Raw genomic sequence first — 16352 nt, 5'->3', positions numbered from 1 at the left:
AGTGCTTTGGCTACAAAAGCAATGACTGATAATGCAAAAATGAATGTGGCAAGATGGTGGTATCATTCTAATGTACCCTTTTATGCATCTCAGTCACCCTATTATCAACTTATGATAGATTGCATTGCTGCTATTGGGCCGAGATTTAAGGGGCCTTCTTTTTATGAGTTGAGGGGACCACTTTTGAAAAATGCTGTCCATGAAGTTAATGATTTTTTGTTAGATATAAAAAATGATTGAAAAGTATATGGCTGTTCAGTGATGATGTCTGATGGGTGGACAAATCAAAAACAACAACCAATAATGAATTTTTTGGTGTATTGTCCAAGGGGTGCCATTTTCTTGAAATCTATTGACACTTCAGGCCTTACAAAGGATGCTGAAACTTTATTCAATATATTTGATTATGTTGTTCAAGAAATTGGTGTGGAATATATTGTGCAATTGATTACAGATAATGCTTTTGCCTATAAAAAACTTGGAAAAAAATTACAGCAGAAGTATGGTACTTTATTTTGGTCTCCTTGTGCAGCTCATTGCATAGACTTGATGTTGGAGAATATTGCTAATCCTAGGTGGTTCCCTTTTGTTGATGAAGCAATTAAGAAGGCAAAAAAGATAACAAAGTTCATTTACAACCATGGAGTTGTTTTAGACTTGATGAGGCAAGATTTTACAAATGGAAGGGAGTTATGTCGTCCTGCAATTACAAGGTTTGCCACTAACTTCTTAAGTCTATAGAGCATGCTAAGGTTCAAAAAAGAGCTTAGACAAATGTTCACTTGGGATAAATGGCTTTCATGCCCCCATGCTAAGATTGCCGTTGGGAAGGAGATAAGTAAAATTGTTTTGGAAGATTATTCGTTTTGGTCTCAATGCAAGAACATAGTGAAAGTTGGTGGGCCTTTAGTTAGAGTACTTCGTCTTGTTGATGGGGATGAGAAACCTGCTATGGGGTACTTGTATGAAGCAATGGACAAAGCAAAAGAGGAAATAAAAAGAAGGTTGAAGAACAAAGTTTCTTTGTATGGACATTATATTAGAGTTATTGATGCTAGATGGAACAAACAACTTCATAGTCCTCTGCATGCAGCAGGTTGCTTTCTTAACCCTGCAATTTACTTTAGGTCTTCATTTAAAAGGCAAAATGAAGTTCAAAGAGGGTTGCTAAGCACTCTAATGAGGCTGGTTCCCGATCCTGACATTCAAGACAAAATAAGTTCACAACTTGATGAGTACAAAAAGTTAATTGGTGACTTTGACACATCACTAGCAATCCGCCAACGAGAGAGACTAAATCCAGGTAAACATTAATAATTTAATAGTATTTCCTTTTAATATGTCTATTTATCCTTTATAGTTGTTATTGTAAGATTACATGAGTAATGCTTATTTTACATTTTTATTTGTTATTGTAGTTTCATGGTGGGAGCAATTTGGACTTGGAGCTCCAGACTTACAATCATTTGCCATTCGTGTGCTAAGTCAATGTTGTAGTGCAACTGGTTCTGAGAGAAATTGGAGCACATTTGAATATGTTCACTCAAAGAAGAGAAAAGGATTGGAACATAAACGAGTAAATGATTTGGTCTTTGTCCATTATAATTTGAGGCTTCAAGAAAGGTAAATTTATAATCGTTATTCATATGTAAATGAAATGTACTTTCAAATAATTATAATTTATAAAATGTTACTAATGTTTAATATTCTCATTGGTAGGAACATTCAAAGGAATAAGTATGCATTGGATCTTATAAGCTTGTATAACATTGACTTGATGGGAGATTGGGTGGCTGAAGAACCTGCACTTCTTAATCCAGATGACATAAATTGGGACTGTCTTAATGAACCAGCACCCCTAGTGAATGTGGAAGAGGATGCTGAACTTGAAACTATTGATGTTGATGATGATGATGATGATGATGACAACAACAATGAACATGGCCTGACAAATCTTCCAATGGGTGCTAGTAGTTCTTGTGGAAGTTCTTTTGATGATGAATTTGATCCTTTTCTCATGGATGATGATGAGGAGGAGGAGTAATATTATGTTAAATGTTCTTATTGCATGATGTTAAATTGATGTTATATTAATGTTTAAGACTTAAGAGTTAAGACTAAATGATTTGTATTATTTGATATTTAGTTATTTATTTATTAGAATTGACAATTTTATGTTCTACAAGAATATATATAAATTATTTTTTCAGAAACCCCAAAACACCCTGAAACGGTATGCCGAAATCGGCCGATACCGAAATATTCCATTCCACTGGATGAACCGAAACAGGCTCCGAAACGTTATTAATAACATTGTTTTTTTTTTTTTTTTTTTTTTCATCTCAGTTTTTACTCAAACTTGCCCATATCCTCCTTCCTCAACTAAGACGTTGATGTTGCCACTATTGATAACGTATGGAATGAGAGGGAAAACGTACGTACATTAACATTTTTCACCCATTGTTTTTGGATCTTTTGAATTTCTAATTAGACTTTATATATTTTTGTTTTCCAATTTGAATGCTAAATAGAAATCAAAACTCACAAGTATAATGCTTTTACTGTGAGGTATGGCCATATATGTCTGTTTTTGTTTTTCTTCTAAAAATTAAACCAGCGATAATATTTTTCATAAATAAATTACTGATCATATTTTTTATTAGTAAAATTACTGATAATATTTTTCAATATTAATCATATGACTCAGATTGTATACATTCATGAAAATGAGCATGAAGTAGAATCTCGTTACTATAAAGTGAAATTTTCGCTTTTCATAATTTGAAAGAACGGTGTTGATTTTGTAATTTGTGCAATATAATTTTGTTTAGTTATGAATATAAGAGTTTTGAAGAAATTCCAGTGAAAAATGTGATGTTATGAATAACCAAATTAATTTTGTTGTCTTCTCAACCAAAAAAAAAAAAAATTGTTGGGCTTAATGAATTTTAGTAAATTGATATTTGGAGAATTTTTTTTTTTGGTCACAATCTTGCATTCTCATTGGAGCAAGCCATTGTAAAGTATAACCTCATCTATATATTATATTGTATTATATATATATATATATATAGGCAAAACTGAAAGAAAATGTATTTAGATTTTAAATTGGAATTTAATTAGAATTTAATTTTGCATTATGTGTCCTATCTAATCTAACGTTTTAAATTTTTGTGCCAAATTAATTAATTCAGTGTAAAAATTAGAATTCAATTAAAGTTTAATTTCGCGTCACTTGTCTTATCTAATATATATTTTTTAATTTTTGTGCAAACTGAGTTAATTCAATATAAAAAATGAGGAGTTCAATATAAATAAACCATAAAAAACCTAATCTCACACACACACACACACACATATAACCAATACTTAGAGAAAATTCAATTAGATTCAAAATTGAATCTTGTTTTTGTTAGCTTTCCAAACAAATTAAATTGTATAAATTTTTGCTGTTCTCTGAACTAATGAGCATATTTTTTATACTATTTCTATTCAGATATTTTGTATTCCTGGATCTTGAATGTAACAAATTGTAATTAAGCTGAACGATCTCATGCACTTATCCCTATTAATTTAGGAGATGTTTTTGGACCAGTTTATTCTTTTATTTTGTGTTGTATTTAGAAGAATTTCACGGACAATAATTGTGAATTGATGTTGTATATGTAATATCTAATAATGATTTTCAATATTATATACATAATAGCAATATAATGAGAAATTTGGCATAATCAATATCATGAAAATTGCAAGAAAAGACTATTATAGTATCTCCAAATGTCCTGGTCAAACTAATATCTTATATGTTTTATAACCCAAGCTAATATCAATAGCACTGTTGCAATTCATCATTCCCGTGCATAAGCACGAGTTACATGCTAGTTTCTTATAATTATGCCTTAATTCTAATTGCATGTGGCTATAGCTATCGTTTCTTTCCCTCTCACCTTTTACTTAGCCTTACATCGATCCCAAATTTCACCTTTCAAAAAATAGTGATTTTTTTGTTGAGAAAATTGCACTATTCAGTTTTGTGAAGATCTCACTCACCGCTTGAACAAGCCACTAAAACCTAGTTTTTGATTTATTTTTTATAGCGATTAAAGTAAGATCAAACATATTACAAACTACACTGTTATATAATTATATATATACATGTTTATACTTTTATACAATAATTCCTAGCTTCACAAACAAGATAATAACCTTTTGAACTTAGAGCACTTATATTAGCCTATCTAAAATACAAAAAGTGGCCAATCACTACAAGAAAAACGGGCTATTGCGGCGGGCTAGAACCGCCGCTAAAGCCCCAAAAAGCGCCGCTAAAGGTACATTCGACTTATAGCGGCGGGCTGTCCCCACCAGTGTTGCAGTGCCGCTATAGGTCGATTGCGGCAGTCACAAAAAGCGCCGCTATAGATGTATCTTTTAGCGGCGGGTGAAGGTTTATTGCGGCGGGTATAAAACCGCTGCTATATGTGTTCAAAATTTGTGGAATTGACTTTTAGCAGCGGGCAAAAGGCGCCGCTATAGTCAATCAACCGAAATAGATTAATTGTACTTTTTAACCTTTAGCGGCGCTTTTTGACCGCCGCTATAGTCGTTTTTTTTTCAAGGTGGGTTTTAAAACCGCAGTTTGCTAATAAATAAATAATTCACAAACCTATTACAAAGAATCTGTAATAGTTTTAATTCTACTAACATAATACCACAAATGTAACTAATTAACAACACCACAAATGTCTTGAAACTAACATAATATTAACATAAAAATATATTATCAAATATATAACATTGTCTATAATCACCATCTTAAAATTAACAAAAAAAAAGATGTGGTCATTTGAATAAAACAACCGCTGAAATTAATCTAATACTATAATCAAAGTTTCAAAGTGTTTAAAAATATCCTTCAAGACTTGAAAAAATGTGGTTCTTCTTCTATAGTTCTTTGTACACAAAAAAGTCCAAGAACTCCAAGATAAAACTTATAAGCTTCTTGGTTGATGAGATGCGGCTGATGATTTGGGGAGAGCTGGAGATTGTTCGATCAGAGGAGCATCCTACATACAAAGTATGATTACTTAATAAGTGCGTATAAATGAAATAGAATGACAAGAAAATATTACCAAGGTAAAAAATGGGAACAAGTTAAATGAAGAGATAGTTTCTTGATCTTTTAGATTGACCATTATAGTTTGTCTTGATCTTTTATGGGAGGACCACCTCTCTTTGTAGCTTCCTAGTTTTGAAAATTTGAAATTACAAAGCAGAGGCATAACAAGAAAGAATATCTTTACACTAATTAATATCTTTACACTTTATGTCAATATATAAGATTGATAAATTGCCTAATTGTCAAGATGATATGGTGCCACTAGAAAGAAAGAAAAATTACATTATGATTATTGTTTCATATAGTACGATATCACTTTAAAATTTCGTTATCTTTCAATTTTTTGACGGTAGAACAATAAATTCTCCATTGGGAATCTTGTAAAGGAGACAATCTTAAAACCCAGAATGATGCAAAAATTATGCACACAAAGCTAGTGTCCCCCTCACCATAACCAAAGGCAACAGTGCCAAAATTGTTGGTGCTACTTTGCCACAACAACCAGTAACCCTCAAGAGAAAATTGGCATTCTACAAGCAACTCATCACATGAACCTCTCCAAAAAAAAAAAAAAAAAAAGGAAGTCATATCAATCCACTAGGTATGCTATAATATAACAAAGGAACTGAACATAAAGGCCTCAACTCAGTAAGAATAACATTTCCACAATAAAATGGAGTTTGCTATGTAATCCAACAATCAAATGACCCCACAATAAAAAGAAATGCGTATTAGCTAACATCAAATTGAAATATATCAATTTAAAAATGTGATTTCATGAAAACACAAACCAAGAGTTAACATACATTTCATTTACACAATTTCACTTTCATTTAAGAAACAAATCATCTTTAATAATTCACTTTTAGCTATGTTCCTAATCAAACAATGAATTTAAATGCATAGAGAAGTTATCAATACATTTGGTAACTATAACATCATTACTAGCAATATTCTTTAGGAATGGACATCTCTTTAAATATGCAATTCCATTTTAGCGTTCCACGTATGAAAAAGATAGAGAGAAGCCCTTAAAATGAATTAAAACTCAAAAACAAAAAAACAACTCAACAACAATCATCTAATATTACACAAAACAGTCAACACTCCCAATATCAGCTAAAACCACCTTATTACTCCATGCAAGCCACCAACTTGTCCCAATTCAACAACCCACCACAAACAGAGAGAGAGAGAGAGAGAGAGAGAACCTTAAGTCTTTCACCAAATTCATTTGCTTTGATTATACAAACTTGTAGTGCCTCTTCTTTTTGCAATCTGCCAACAAGAAAAGAATATATATAAACCTTAGTTAATCTTCAAACAAGACTCACTTCAAAGCAATTCAGCTAAGAGTGAGTCACAAAGGAAGCATATCTAGAAACAACACACAAGTTTGTGTTATGCAAGATGAAATATAAAACAGCTTCAACTACAAACTCATGAGTGCAAACAGAATAATATATATATATATATATATATATATATAATTTTATTGAAAGGAGACAAGGCGTTACAAAGAGAAGCACACCCAACTTACCTGGAGTCTGGTCTTAACAGCACACAATGGATTTGTTGTGATGGAAGTGGTAGCCCTCGCACCCACAGCAGCTAGTATATTTGCACCAAAATGATAAATAAATTAATAAAAGAATTTGGTATGAAATTACAGCATAATCTCTTTGAATGAAATTACTAATAATCTCATTAATAGCATCCAAAATGAAATTACAGAATAAGGACATGCAGTGTTACTTGTATTTCTCTTTATATTCCTTGTATTCTTTCAATTTCTAATAATGAACTGAATGTTACAGATTGACATGCAGTGTTACTTGTATTTCTCTTTATAAACCCTTTTACATTTTTCTCATCCTTTTTTTTCCAATTTCAAAGTTGAAAGTTGAAAGAGCCAGCTCTTGGGGTATTATGAGAGAAATATTAGGCTTACCCATGAAAGAAGGTACTTTCTTGTTGCTGTTTCTCTCTCTTTCCCTCTTCAAACATAAATAATAGCAGTCAAAGTGTCAATCTTTACTACAAAAGCCAAACCACCGCCTTCTTCCTATGCTGGTTTGCAGAGTCTAGCAGCAGCAGTTGGAGCAGAGAAGAACCATTCAATCGCTTCACTACTGCTGCTTTGTTTCTTGGGGTCAGGGCTATTAAGTGAGCAGTGAAGAAGCTGAAAGCTAGTTACCTAAGCACTCTCTCTCTCTAGATTCTCTCTCTTTCTAAACACTACCTCACACAGACACACACTCTCTCCTCTCTCTTTCCTTTGAAAGTATAAAAACAAAAGACCGGTAAGAGTGGCAGTGAGTGAGAGAAGTGTTGGTGTGTTGTGATGTATTGTGTATATTGTACTGATTTTGTGTTGTTTAATTTGAGTTTGGTGCTTTGAGTGGATCCAGATCTATGCTTCAAATATTGCACGTTCACTTGACCCTAACCTCTGACACTCTTTTATTTAAAAAAACTCTATACTATACTATATTATGCATTTTTTTTTTTTTTTTGCTTCTTCTATCTTTTCCCAAGCCAATTTGTAAGAAAATTCCACTCTCAACCATGTGTTTGTGTACCACACGCACCAATGAGAATCAAGGTGAAGGTTTGGGACCCATAATACAGAATACAATGTTTTGTGATTGGAGGAAGTTTCACTCGCTTATATTATAGTCCTTGGCTGGATTGGCTCATCATGTGTTGTTGAGGGAGAGAGTCAATGCCTCCCAATCAAATTCTCTCTCAAAAAAAAGAAGAAAAAAAAAAAAAAGAGAATTCTATTTGGTTTCTTTCTTAAAGGGGAAAAGATTTATAAAAATTTGTTTCTCCATCTAAATGAGCACTAATAAATAAAAAACCTAAATAAAGAAGAATGAAATATATTAAAAACATATAAATTATGCATACAACTAATAGTAATAGCATTTTCAATGTATTTTAGAAAAAAAAACTAAGACCTAAGCTTATCCCAATTCCCAAACCCTCCCCAATAGAAAACTAGTTTAAAGCTTAACTACATCAACCTTCATGATTAGGAAGCTAAAATTTGAAGCTTTTATTGAAAAAACTCTACAATTCACTAATCATGCTTTATAAATCTACCACTTTAAAGCATTGTTTAACGCAATTTGTCAAACACTCAAAAGCCAAAAAAGCTAGAGAGCTTCTCAGTTAAAAAGAGGTTAACTTTTTAGAAAAAAATTCCAAAAAAATCAGTGAATAGAAAAATCCAAAAAAATAAAACCACTGTGAATGATCCAAATGCACAATACCAATTGTAACTATCAGCTAAAACTGTAGTTCCTAAGAATTTTGTTTGAATGTTCACGAGTTTTGGGTCACAGTGAGATAAGTTCCATTGTAGATTTTATTGATTATTTTCCATTTCAATTGTAACTATCAATTTTACTTACTTCAGGACTTCAGGCCTAAAGACACCATCATTTTTTAAAAGATAATAAAATTATTTTTAAACAAACAAAAAAACAGGACAGAGTTCCCCATATATGAGAACTAGACCTGGGTGTCACTCACACAAATAAACACAAGCCTTATCAATGCACAGTCAAGATACAAAAGGTAACACTGCACATAACAGCAATCATGTTATCCCTGCCTGACTAAAAGGCTAAACAAAAAGAGAAAGTTCCTATTCTACTTTTCAATATTTATCCACCAAAAAACTCAAAGTTCATTGCTTGACAACAGATTTATTAACCCAGTTGGTCCTTATTCTCAACAAGAAGGGATGAAGGCATATATGACCTCAGGTTCCGCTGAAACAGACTGCCAATCATTGGCTCATCCCTACTTTTAGACTAAAAACACATATCAGTAGCTTCAAATCCCCATCAAGATAAGATGCCAAAAATAAATTTTGATATGTCAATGTAAAGTTTAAACAATACCAAACAATAACCATTATACCACGGTCTCCATTTCAGCTAAGTAAAACCCCATTTCATTTTCGCACCAATTAATTATGGTAAACAAATACACATCTTGGAGGGGGCCGCCCATGATAAGCCCACCATTATCATGTTTGTTTAGCTTATCATGGTTGTTTCTTTTATGAGCTTATGATAAGCAGAAGGTTTTGGAATCTAGTTTTATACTTTACCAAATGACAGAGATCATAGTACAACCGAAATTCTATACAAATACAGCCAGTAAGTCAGCTGCAGCACAGGATCCTCTCCATTTCATTCAAGAAAGTCCATTTCACGGTTAAAGTTTTATTTCCTTAATCTAATGGTGTACGAACTACAAATTGCAAATTTAAATGACACGACACTAGATACACCTATAGATTTGCACATTTAATATGAATCATGAAATGGATTTCAAATGGAGAGGATCCTTATACCAGCAGGACACTCCAAAATCACAATAATAGTTTTAATAATTATAAATTTGACCATTACTTCAACTCACATCTCAAGTAAAAAAAAAAGAAAAAAAAGAGCAACAACCAAAAAAAATCACATATGCACAGTAAAACACACAAACATGGACAAAAGAAACAGAAAACATAATCACTTAATAAAACAAAAAAAAGATATCAATCCCCATTGATGCAAACCAAATAAACCTATAAACTTTAATTTTTGGGACCCACAAAAATAAAAAAACTCTACTCTAACTATGCCACCAACTATTACTGCTTTGCTCATTCCTTTTTTAGTAAGTTCTTCAACCTATTGCCATAAACCAACCTAAATATACAACAAATTTAACAAATTCAAACACAATCACTTTAATGCATGGCAAAAAGTAAGTCATTTAGGGAAAGTCAAACTGGCAGAGCAAAATGACAGCCTCGATGAAAATCCATAAAAAGTAAGTACTTTAATTGAGAGTTCATAATACAGCTGCATGTGTACAAAAATTATATAAAAAAACCCCTCAAATTCTATTGTGTTCTATAATATTATTCTAACCAACATTTTTATGTACAAATGTTATAAGGAATAGGTAGAAAAGAATAGCTAATAATCAATGGTAAAAATAGACTACAGAGGTAGTTAGATTTAACAAAGTGGAGGTTTAAAAAAGCACCTTTGGTTCCTTCACGAAGTGCCTTGGCAACACGAAAAGGAGTCTTCTTGAGACCTTCTCTATTAATATCCTCCCCTAAACCATGCAATAGAACTCTGACAGCATCTTCAATAGCTATAGTCTCTGGTTAATGGAACCCAGTTTCACTTCACAATCACCAATCCAAGGAAATAAAAACAACATAAATCAATAGTTATATAGATACCAGCTAAAAAATTGAAAGTAAAGTAGTCCACCATTTCAACATTAAACAGCAAGAACTCAGAGGTTGTTATGACATGCTCCCACCATCCCCAAAAAAAAGGACAGCAGTTTCAATTTAACAAATATAGTGCATAGATCCTTCTATAAGGAATTGTTTTGTTCTAATATTTATACAATAAGAAAGACAGAGAGAGAAGGATATTGACGCAATATATATATATATATATATTAATGATATGCCTAAGTGATATCACACCATTCTATACCAACATATAGTTAGTTTACCACTAGATATAATGACATAGACTTCATGCTTTCATCAGACACATAAATATGCATGAAAGAGATACGCAGATTTTCCAAGTGAATGGGCTATTCTAAATTTGAAACTACGACATAAAATTTTAGTTATTTTATTGGTAAGTTACACAAACAGCCAATGGATCTTAAAGCTAGGACCTCACCCTTCACCTTTCTCTTTTCTTTTTTAAGAGGTAAATAATAATTCTATTGACAAAAGACTACTTCAGGTGCACTGAACACCAATAAGTATAAAGAATTACAATGAAATAGTATGTAGAAAAAGGCAAAGACTTTATAAACTCTCCAATGGAGTTACTATTAAACGTTGCTATCAATTGAGTCCCTGTGCTTTCTACGTCCTTAAAAGTACAACAATTCCGTTCCCTCCATAATGTCCACATCAAAATCTAAGCACTTAGCTCCCAACACCCAACTACTTGAGCTCAACAACACAATCATTCATTCACACAACAAAACCCAACAACATGTAAAAAAGGAAACATCAAAACACACTAAAGAAGTGAAATTTTAATTAGCAATTCTCACAACCCAATACTAGAAAAAGAGAAACAATCACAAACCCACATCCAAATTGCATAATAAAACAAAACCTATATAGTCAAACTGCATCCACACAAACAAAAACAGCTAAAATTTTCTCAAACTGAAAAGCTTACACAAATCAATAGTACAAACAAATTCAATGTTATAATACCTTAAAAAATTGAAAGAAAAGTAGAGAGAGAGATACTTGAAGAAGGTATTTTTGGGATTGTGAAGAAATTGGTCTGAGGCTGAACAAACTTTTTCTCTCTATAACCCTAAAGCAAAAAAATGGAAATAAAAAAAATTTGAAAGTGATTTTTAATTGATTTTGATTCGAAATCAGAGCTGTGAAAGCAGACAAGAGAAAAGAAACTTTTACTTATCTCTCGCAGCACATACAATAATGCAAGGCATCTCTTGGGATTATATTATAATCTATTCAACATTAATAAGCACAAATAATAACAAAAAAACCCTCACAAACATTAATAACAATAAGGTCCCCAATAGGACTACAAATCATAGTCACCAATCAACAATCTAAGCAACAAGTTTCCAAATACTTCTCACAAAAATTATATTGAGCTCAATAATATCATACACACCCCATAATTTACGAAAGAATAAATAACAACATCAAAATAGGCCAACCCATCATAGAATCACCACTCAACAATCTAAAAAAGCAAGCTTCCAACAGCCTCTCACAACAATTATATCGATATCGATAATATTATACACACACCAAAATTTACGAAAGAATAAATAGCAATATCAAATAGGCCAACCCATCATAGAATCACAGATCAACAATCTAAAAAAACCAAGCTTCATATACCCTCTCACAACAATTATATATTGGTTTCAATAATATTACACACCCCCCAAAATTTTATATATATTTTTATCAAACAAAAAGGGTAACTTCGGACATATATAATATATTATTATACAACATAGTTTTGTCCACAACATGAGAACACAAACAAAAGAACACTTTTTTTATAAGATTCACACACAGAGACAAATTTATATAATATATAATATAAGAACAATATTCCAAACAACAATATAAATCATTATAAAACGCTAAAACAAAATGTGGGTTTTGTCAATCTGAGGCTAAAAGACATGACAAACATGCATATTTGTTAAGAATCATTAACAAGACATTATCGTTTCAGATCTTTAACAAAAAGAACACATGAAAAACACAAAAAACAATACATACAGAAAATTCTGGCTCTGTTTGGAAGAGCACACGAAAAGGAAAAAAATCAAACATGCAAAAATGAAATTTCTCTTTCAACTTCAAAAGAAACGCAGCTTTTAAAGCTTTTTCTATATTATCTTTGTGAAAGCTTTTCTGTTTCTTTTTTTTTTTTTTTTTTTTTTTTTTTTTCAGAAAATATTTAGAGATATGGATCGGACATGAAAGTATACCTAGCGGAGCTGAGAGAGAAGCGTTTGTGGGGTTGTTTGTGGCCCTCTCTTGCTCGTTTTCTCTCTCCCTCTCACCGATTTCCCATGGGTGCGAGTCACAGTGCTTCGGCGGTCACTGTGGGTCACTTGGTCATGGTGGGTCTGGGTCGTGGGTCACAGTTTGGTGGTGGATCGGATTTGGTGGTGGGTGAAATTTTGTGATGGCTAGATTTTGTCTTTGTGATGGTGGTTGTTTTGTGATTTGTGATTTGTGATGGTTGGGTTTTGTGATTTGGTCGTTGTTTTCTAGTGGTGGTGGCTAGTGGTGGGTTGATTTTGGGTTGGGGTTTATGGTGGTGGCAGGTGGGTGGGTGATGGTGGATGGTGGTGACTGAGTTTGCTGGGTTGGGTTTACAGAGGTTTGTTTTTGTTTGTGATTTGGTGGTTGTGGGTTGGGTGGTGGTGGTGGTGGTGGGTGGTGATGGCTGTGGTTGTGGGTACTGGTAGACACGAGACAGTGAGGAGATTCTCGAAGTGTCTGAGAAAGAGAGAGAGTGTGTGTGTGTGGGGGAGAAATGAAAAGGCGCTAAAAATGAAAAGGGGCAAAAAAACTGAGGGAAAATTTAGGTCGAAGTGGGGGAAATGTAAGGGTCTATTGCGGCGGGTCAATGACCCGCCGCTATATCTAAACTTGGGCCGCTAAAACAGGTCTGTTACGGCGGCTCATTGGCCCGCCGTAACAGTACGCCGCAAATACTAGAACTATTGTGGTGGGACAACTGGCCCGCCGCAATAGATCTCTTCTACAGCGGCAGGCCCAAAACGTGCCGCAATAAACGACTTATAGCGGCAGATTTTGCACCCGCCGCAATAGGTCCGCCGCAACAGCTCATTTTTCTTGTAGTGAATTTTACACATTCAACCCAAAAAATCACCCACATCAGCTCAGGGGCGGCTTGATGCATTTGGGGGCCTAAGGCGAAAATTGATCATCTTATTTAGATGCAAAATTACTACTAATTAACATGAACTACATAGAATTTTTTTTTTTTTTTGAATTTTTAAGACAAAAAAATTTGACAAAAATTTTCATACTTGTTGATGTGGTAGATTGATAGTGGTAAGTAAAACAGTGGTGTTAATGGTAGATTTAGATGAAAACTAGTAAAAGTTTGCTAATTAAACTCTTATTATTATTCTTTTTTTTTTAGAAGTGCAACATTCACAATATTTTTTACAACAAATCCTAGATTTTAAACTGTTTTTTGTTTTTTATTTGAAAATATCATTATAATTATTTTTTTGCCATCAACAATAGGCTGTAATAACTTGCTACTTAGCATTAGTTGTACAAGTGTTGTGAAAAATATTGTGGGCGACGTTGCATTTTTCTCTATTTTTTTATTTTTTTTTCATCTAATAAAAAAATTTATTTTATTTATTGATTATAAATAATCCTATTGGTTAAAATTTAGGGGCCTTTTTTTTACTTGGGGCCTTAGGCAGTTGCATTTTTTGCTCCACCATAGAGCCGGCCCTGCATCAGCTTGTTTAAAATTGTGTAAATTTACATTTGAGTTACAGTAATCGTGTAAATATACACGGTTACCAGTCATTTGGATATCATTATTTATTAATTTCTCTCTCTCTCTCTCTCTCCTAGTAACCAATGTCCCAGATCATAACTATGGCTCTTCAATGGCTAACCACTTTGAGTTCCTCAGACCACAGAAGAAGAGACTTTGTTGTTTGAAGAACAATAATTGAGTCTTTCAAAAGCAGTTGCACCAGGAATTTCCTGGATGTGAATTTCATGATCGTTGTTTTCCTCATTTGTAGTTGCAACCAATTTCTGCAAGCATGCACTCTTGGACAGAAGGCTTTAGAGATTTTACAAATTTTAGGGTGATATGGTCTGAGTACATAAAATTTGAGTTAAAAAAAAAAAAAAAAAAAAAAAAAAAAAAAAAAAAAAAACTAACGTGGTTGTATAGTTTTCAGTTGATGTGGCATGGAAAATCATTTTTTATTATTCCGTTTCATACGTCAGATTTTTCCATCTAGGGGATAATGATAAGTACCAAATTAACACGTCACTGAAAAGGTTAAGGATCAAATTGACACAATTGAAAGGATAGAAACCAAATTGAAAGTGGTTTTACAAATTTTAGGGTGATATAATCTGAGTACATAAAATTTGAGTTTAAAAAAAAAAAAAAAATCTAACATGCTAGTACAAGTTGTAGTTGATGTGGCATGAAAAATCATTCTTTATTATTTTGTTTGACACATCAGATTTTTCTATCTAAGGAATAACGACAAGGACTAAATTGACACAACACTGAAAAAGTCAAGGACTAAATTGACACAATTGAAATGTTAGAGACCAAATTGTCATATGATGTAAAGAATAGGGACTAACTTGATAAAGAATAAATTATTTCATTAGGTATTAATAATGTAATATTTATTACATTAAATTATTAATTTGAGAATTTTTTTACCACTTTGCAGGTAATAATAATGCTTTTTTAACTTTACGATTAAAAATCCGTGGTACTTTATATGTTTTCTAATTTTTTTGTATAGGTTTTGAACTTTAAAATACTAATGATTTTATCTTTTATCTTTTATTTTTTATTTTTTATTTTTTTGTAACTGACGTTTACATATAAAAAAGTAGGTCCATCTATTGTATAAATGAAAAAAGAGATACATCAAACAAATACATAAAAAAATGACGAAGAAACACATTATGTTAATACATTTAGGGCAAGCAAAGGGGAAATTTCCCACCTTCCTCTCGATCCCTTTCCTCTGCACTTGTGTAGAATAATGATGGGCTCTCCCACCTTATTAATCAAATATTGTACGTCCATTTCAAACCCTGCAAATCAAATAAAATTTTCCAATGTCAAGAAGAATAACAAAACAGTTCCCTCCTCCATCGAGACAATTTTAAGGAAAGGGAAATGAGAGATTGGATATAGGGGAAGAAATACAATATGAACAAGAAAAAAATTGAAAACCATAAAGACCAAAAGAAAAATTAAGGGGATAATGGTGAAAAGTGGAAATGAAGAAAGACAATAATATAGAGACTCACTGCGAGAATTCTATGTTAATGGCAGACGCGGTAGGTTTGGCAATCATCCCAAATGCAGTTTTAGAAAGAACAATGGTAGTACCAGCCCGGGAAGGCCTAGAAACTGAACTGAGTGCACGATCAACGATCTTTATTTGAATTGTTTGGCCTGGAATGCAAGTTCTAGGGTGAGCTGCGCTTATGCACCGCACCAAATACTGCCTCCCACAGGCGGCACCATTGTCCCATATCCCCTCGCCGGCCGATGCGAACAGGTTGCTCGAGGGGAACTGTGATGCATCGTTTCCATAGCAGGCTGTGGCTGTGTAAAAGGCACAAAAAAAAAAAAAAAAAAAAAAAATTCAAAGTTCTGAAAAACTGTTATGGAAGTTAATTATTTTTTGGAGCCACATTTGTCCAATTCCATGCACTTACGTAAATATGGGGTTCTATAATGGGCAGCTGTGCCAACATCAGCATGAGAGAGATGGAAAAGCACAGCTAGAATTACAATCAAGCTTTGAAAGAAAAGTTGAAGCTTGACCATTCCTGCAAAGAGATAAGAGGGAAATATGAGAATAATCGTGTCCTATATGTTGTGAAGTGCCA

The 16352-nt window shown here is 32.9% G+C and overlaps 2 protein-coding genes and 1 long non-coding RNA gene across 8 annotated transcripts; 1 reads left to right on the top strand and 2 right to left on the bottom strand.

Moving 5' to 3' along the window:
* The first annotated feature begins 774 nt into the window (after positions 1–774).
* On the top strand, positions 775–2044 carry LOC126696531 (uncharacterized). Its single transcript, XM_050393255.1, has 3 exons — positions 775–1303; positions 1419–1623; positions 1720–2044. Exons 1-3 carry the CDS (start codon positions 775–777, stop codon positions 2042–2044), a joined length of 1059 nt encoding a protein of 352 aa, XP_050249212.1.
* A 2699-nt stretch (positions 2045–4743) lies between these two features.
* LOC126712997 (uncharacterized) lies at positions 4744–13305 on the bottom strand. Of its 6 annotated transcripts, none has more exons than XR_007651245.1 (7): positions 12680–13304; positions 11442–11511; positions 10184–10306; positions 7071–7983; positions 6660–6730; positions 6331–6397; positions 4744–5066 (listed from the first exon to the last, which is right to left on the bottom strand). It is a non-coding gene; the product is annotated as an uncharacterized LOC126712997 (long non-coding RNA). The 6 variants fall into 6 exon arrangements; XR_007651241.1 differs by having other exon boundaries at positions 10184–10329; positions 12680–13303; XR_007651242.1 differs by lacking the exon at positions 7071–7983 and adding an exon at positions 5569–5675 and having other exon boundaries at positions 10184–10329; positions 12680–13294.
* Positions 13306–15760: 2455 nt separating this feature from the next.
* LOC126696523 (putative EG45-like domain containing protein 1) lies at positions 15761–16290 on the bottom strand. The gene is made up of 2 exons (XM_050393247.1): positions 16179–16290; positions 15761–16065 (listed from the first exon to the last, which is right to left on the bottom strand). Exons 1-2 carry the CDS (start codon positions 16288–16290, stop codon positions 15761–15763), a joined length of 417 nt encoding a protein of 138 aa, XP_050249204.1.
* Between the last annotated feature and the right edge of the window lie 62 nt (positions 16291–16352).

This window comes from Quercus robur, chromosome 2, assembly GCF_932294415.1.
Source record: "Quercus robur chromosome 2, dhQueRobu3.1, whole genome shotgun sequence".
In the NCBI taxonomy this organism is placed as follows: domain Eukaryota; kingdom Viridiplantae; phylum Streptophyta; class Magnoliopsida; order Fagales; family Fagaceae; genus Quercus; species Quercus robur.
The sequence above is the reverse complement of the archived record's forward strand: the minus strand, read 5'-3'. Positions and strand labels throughout refer to the sequence as shown.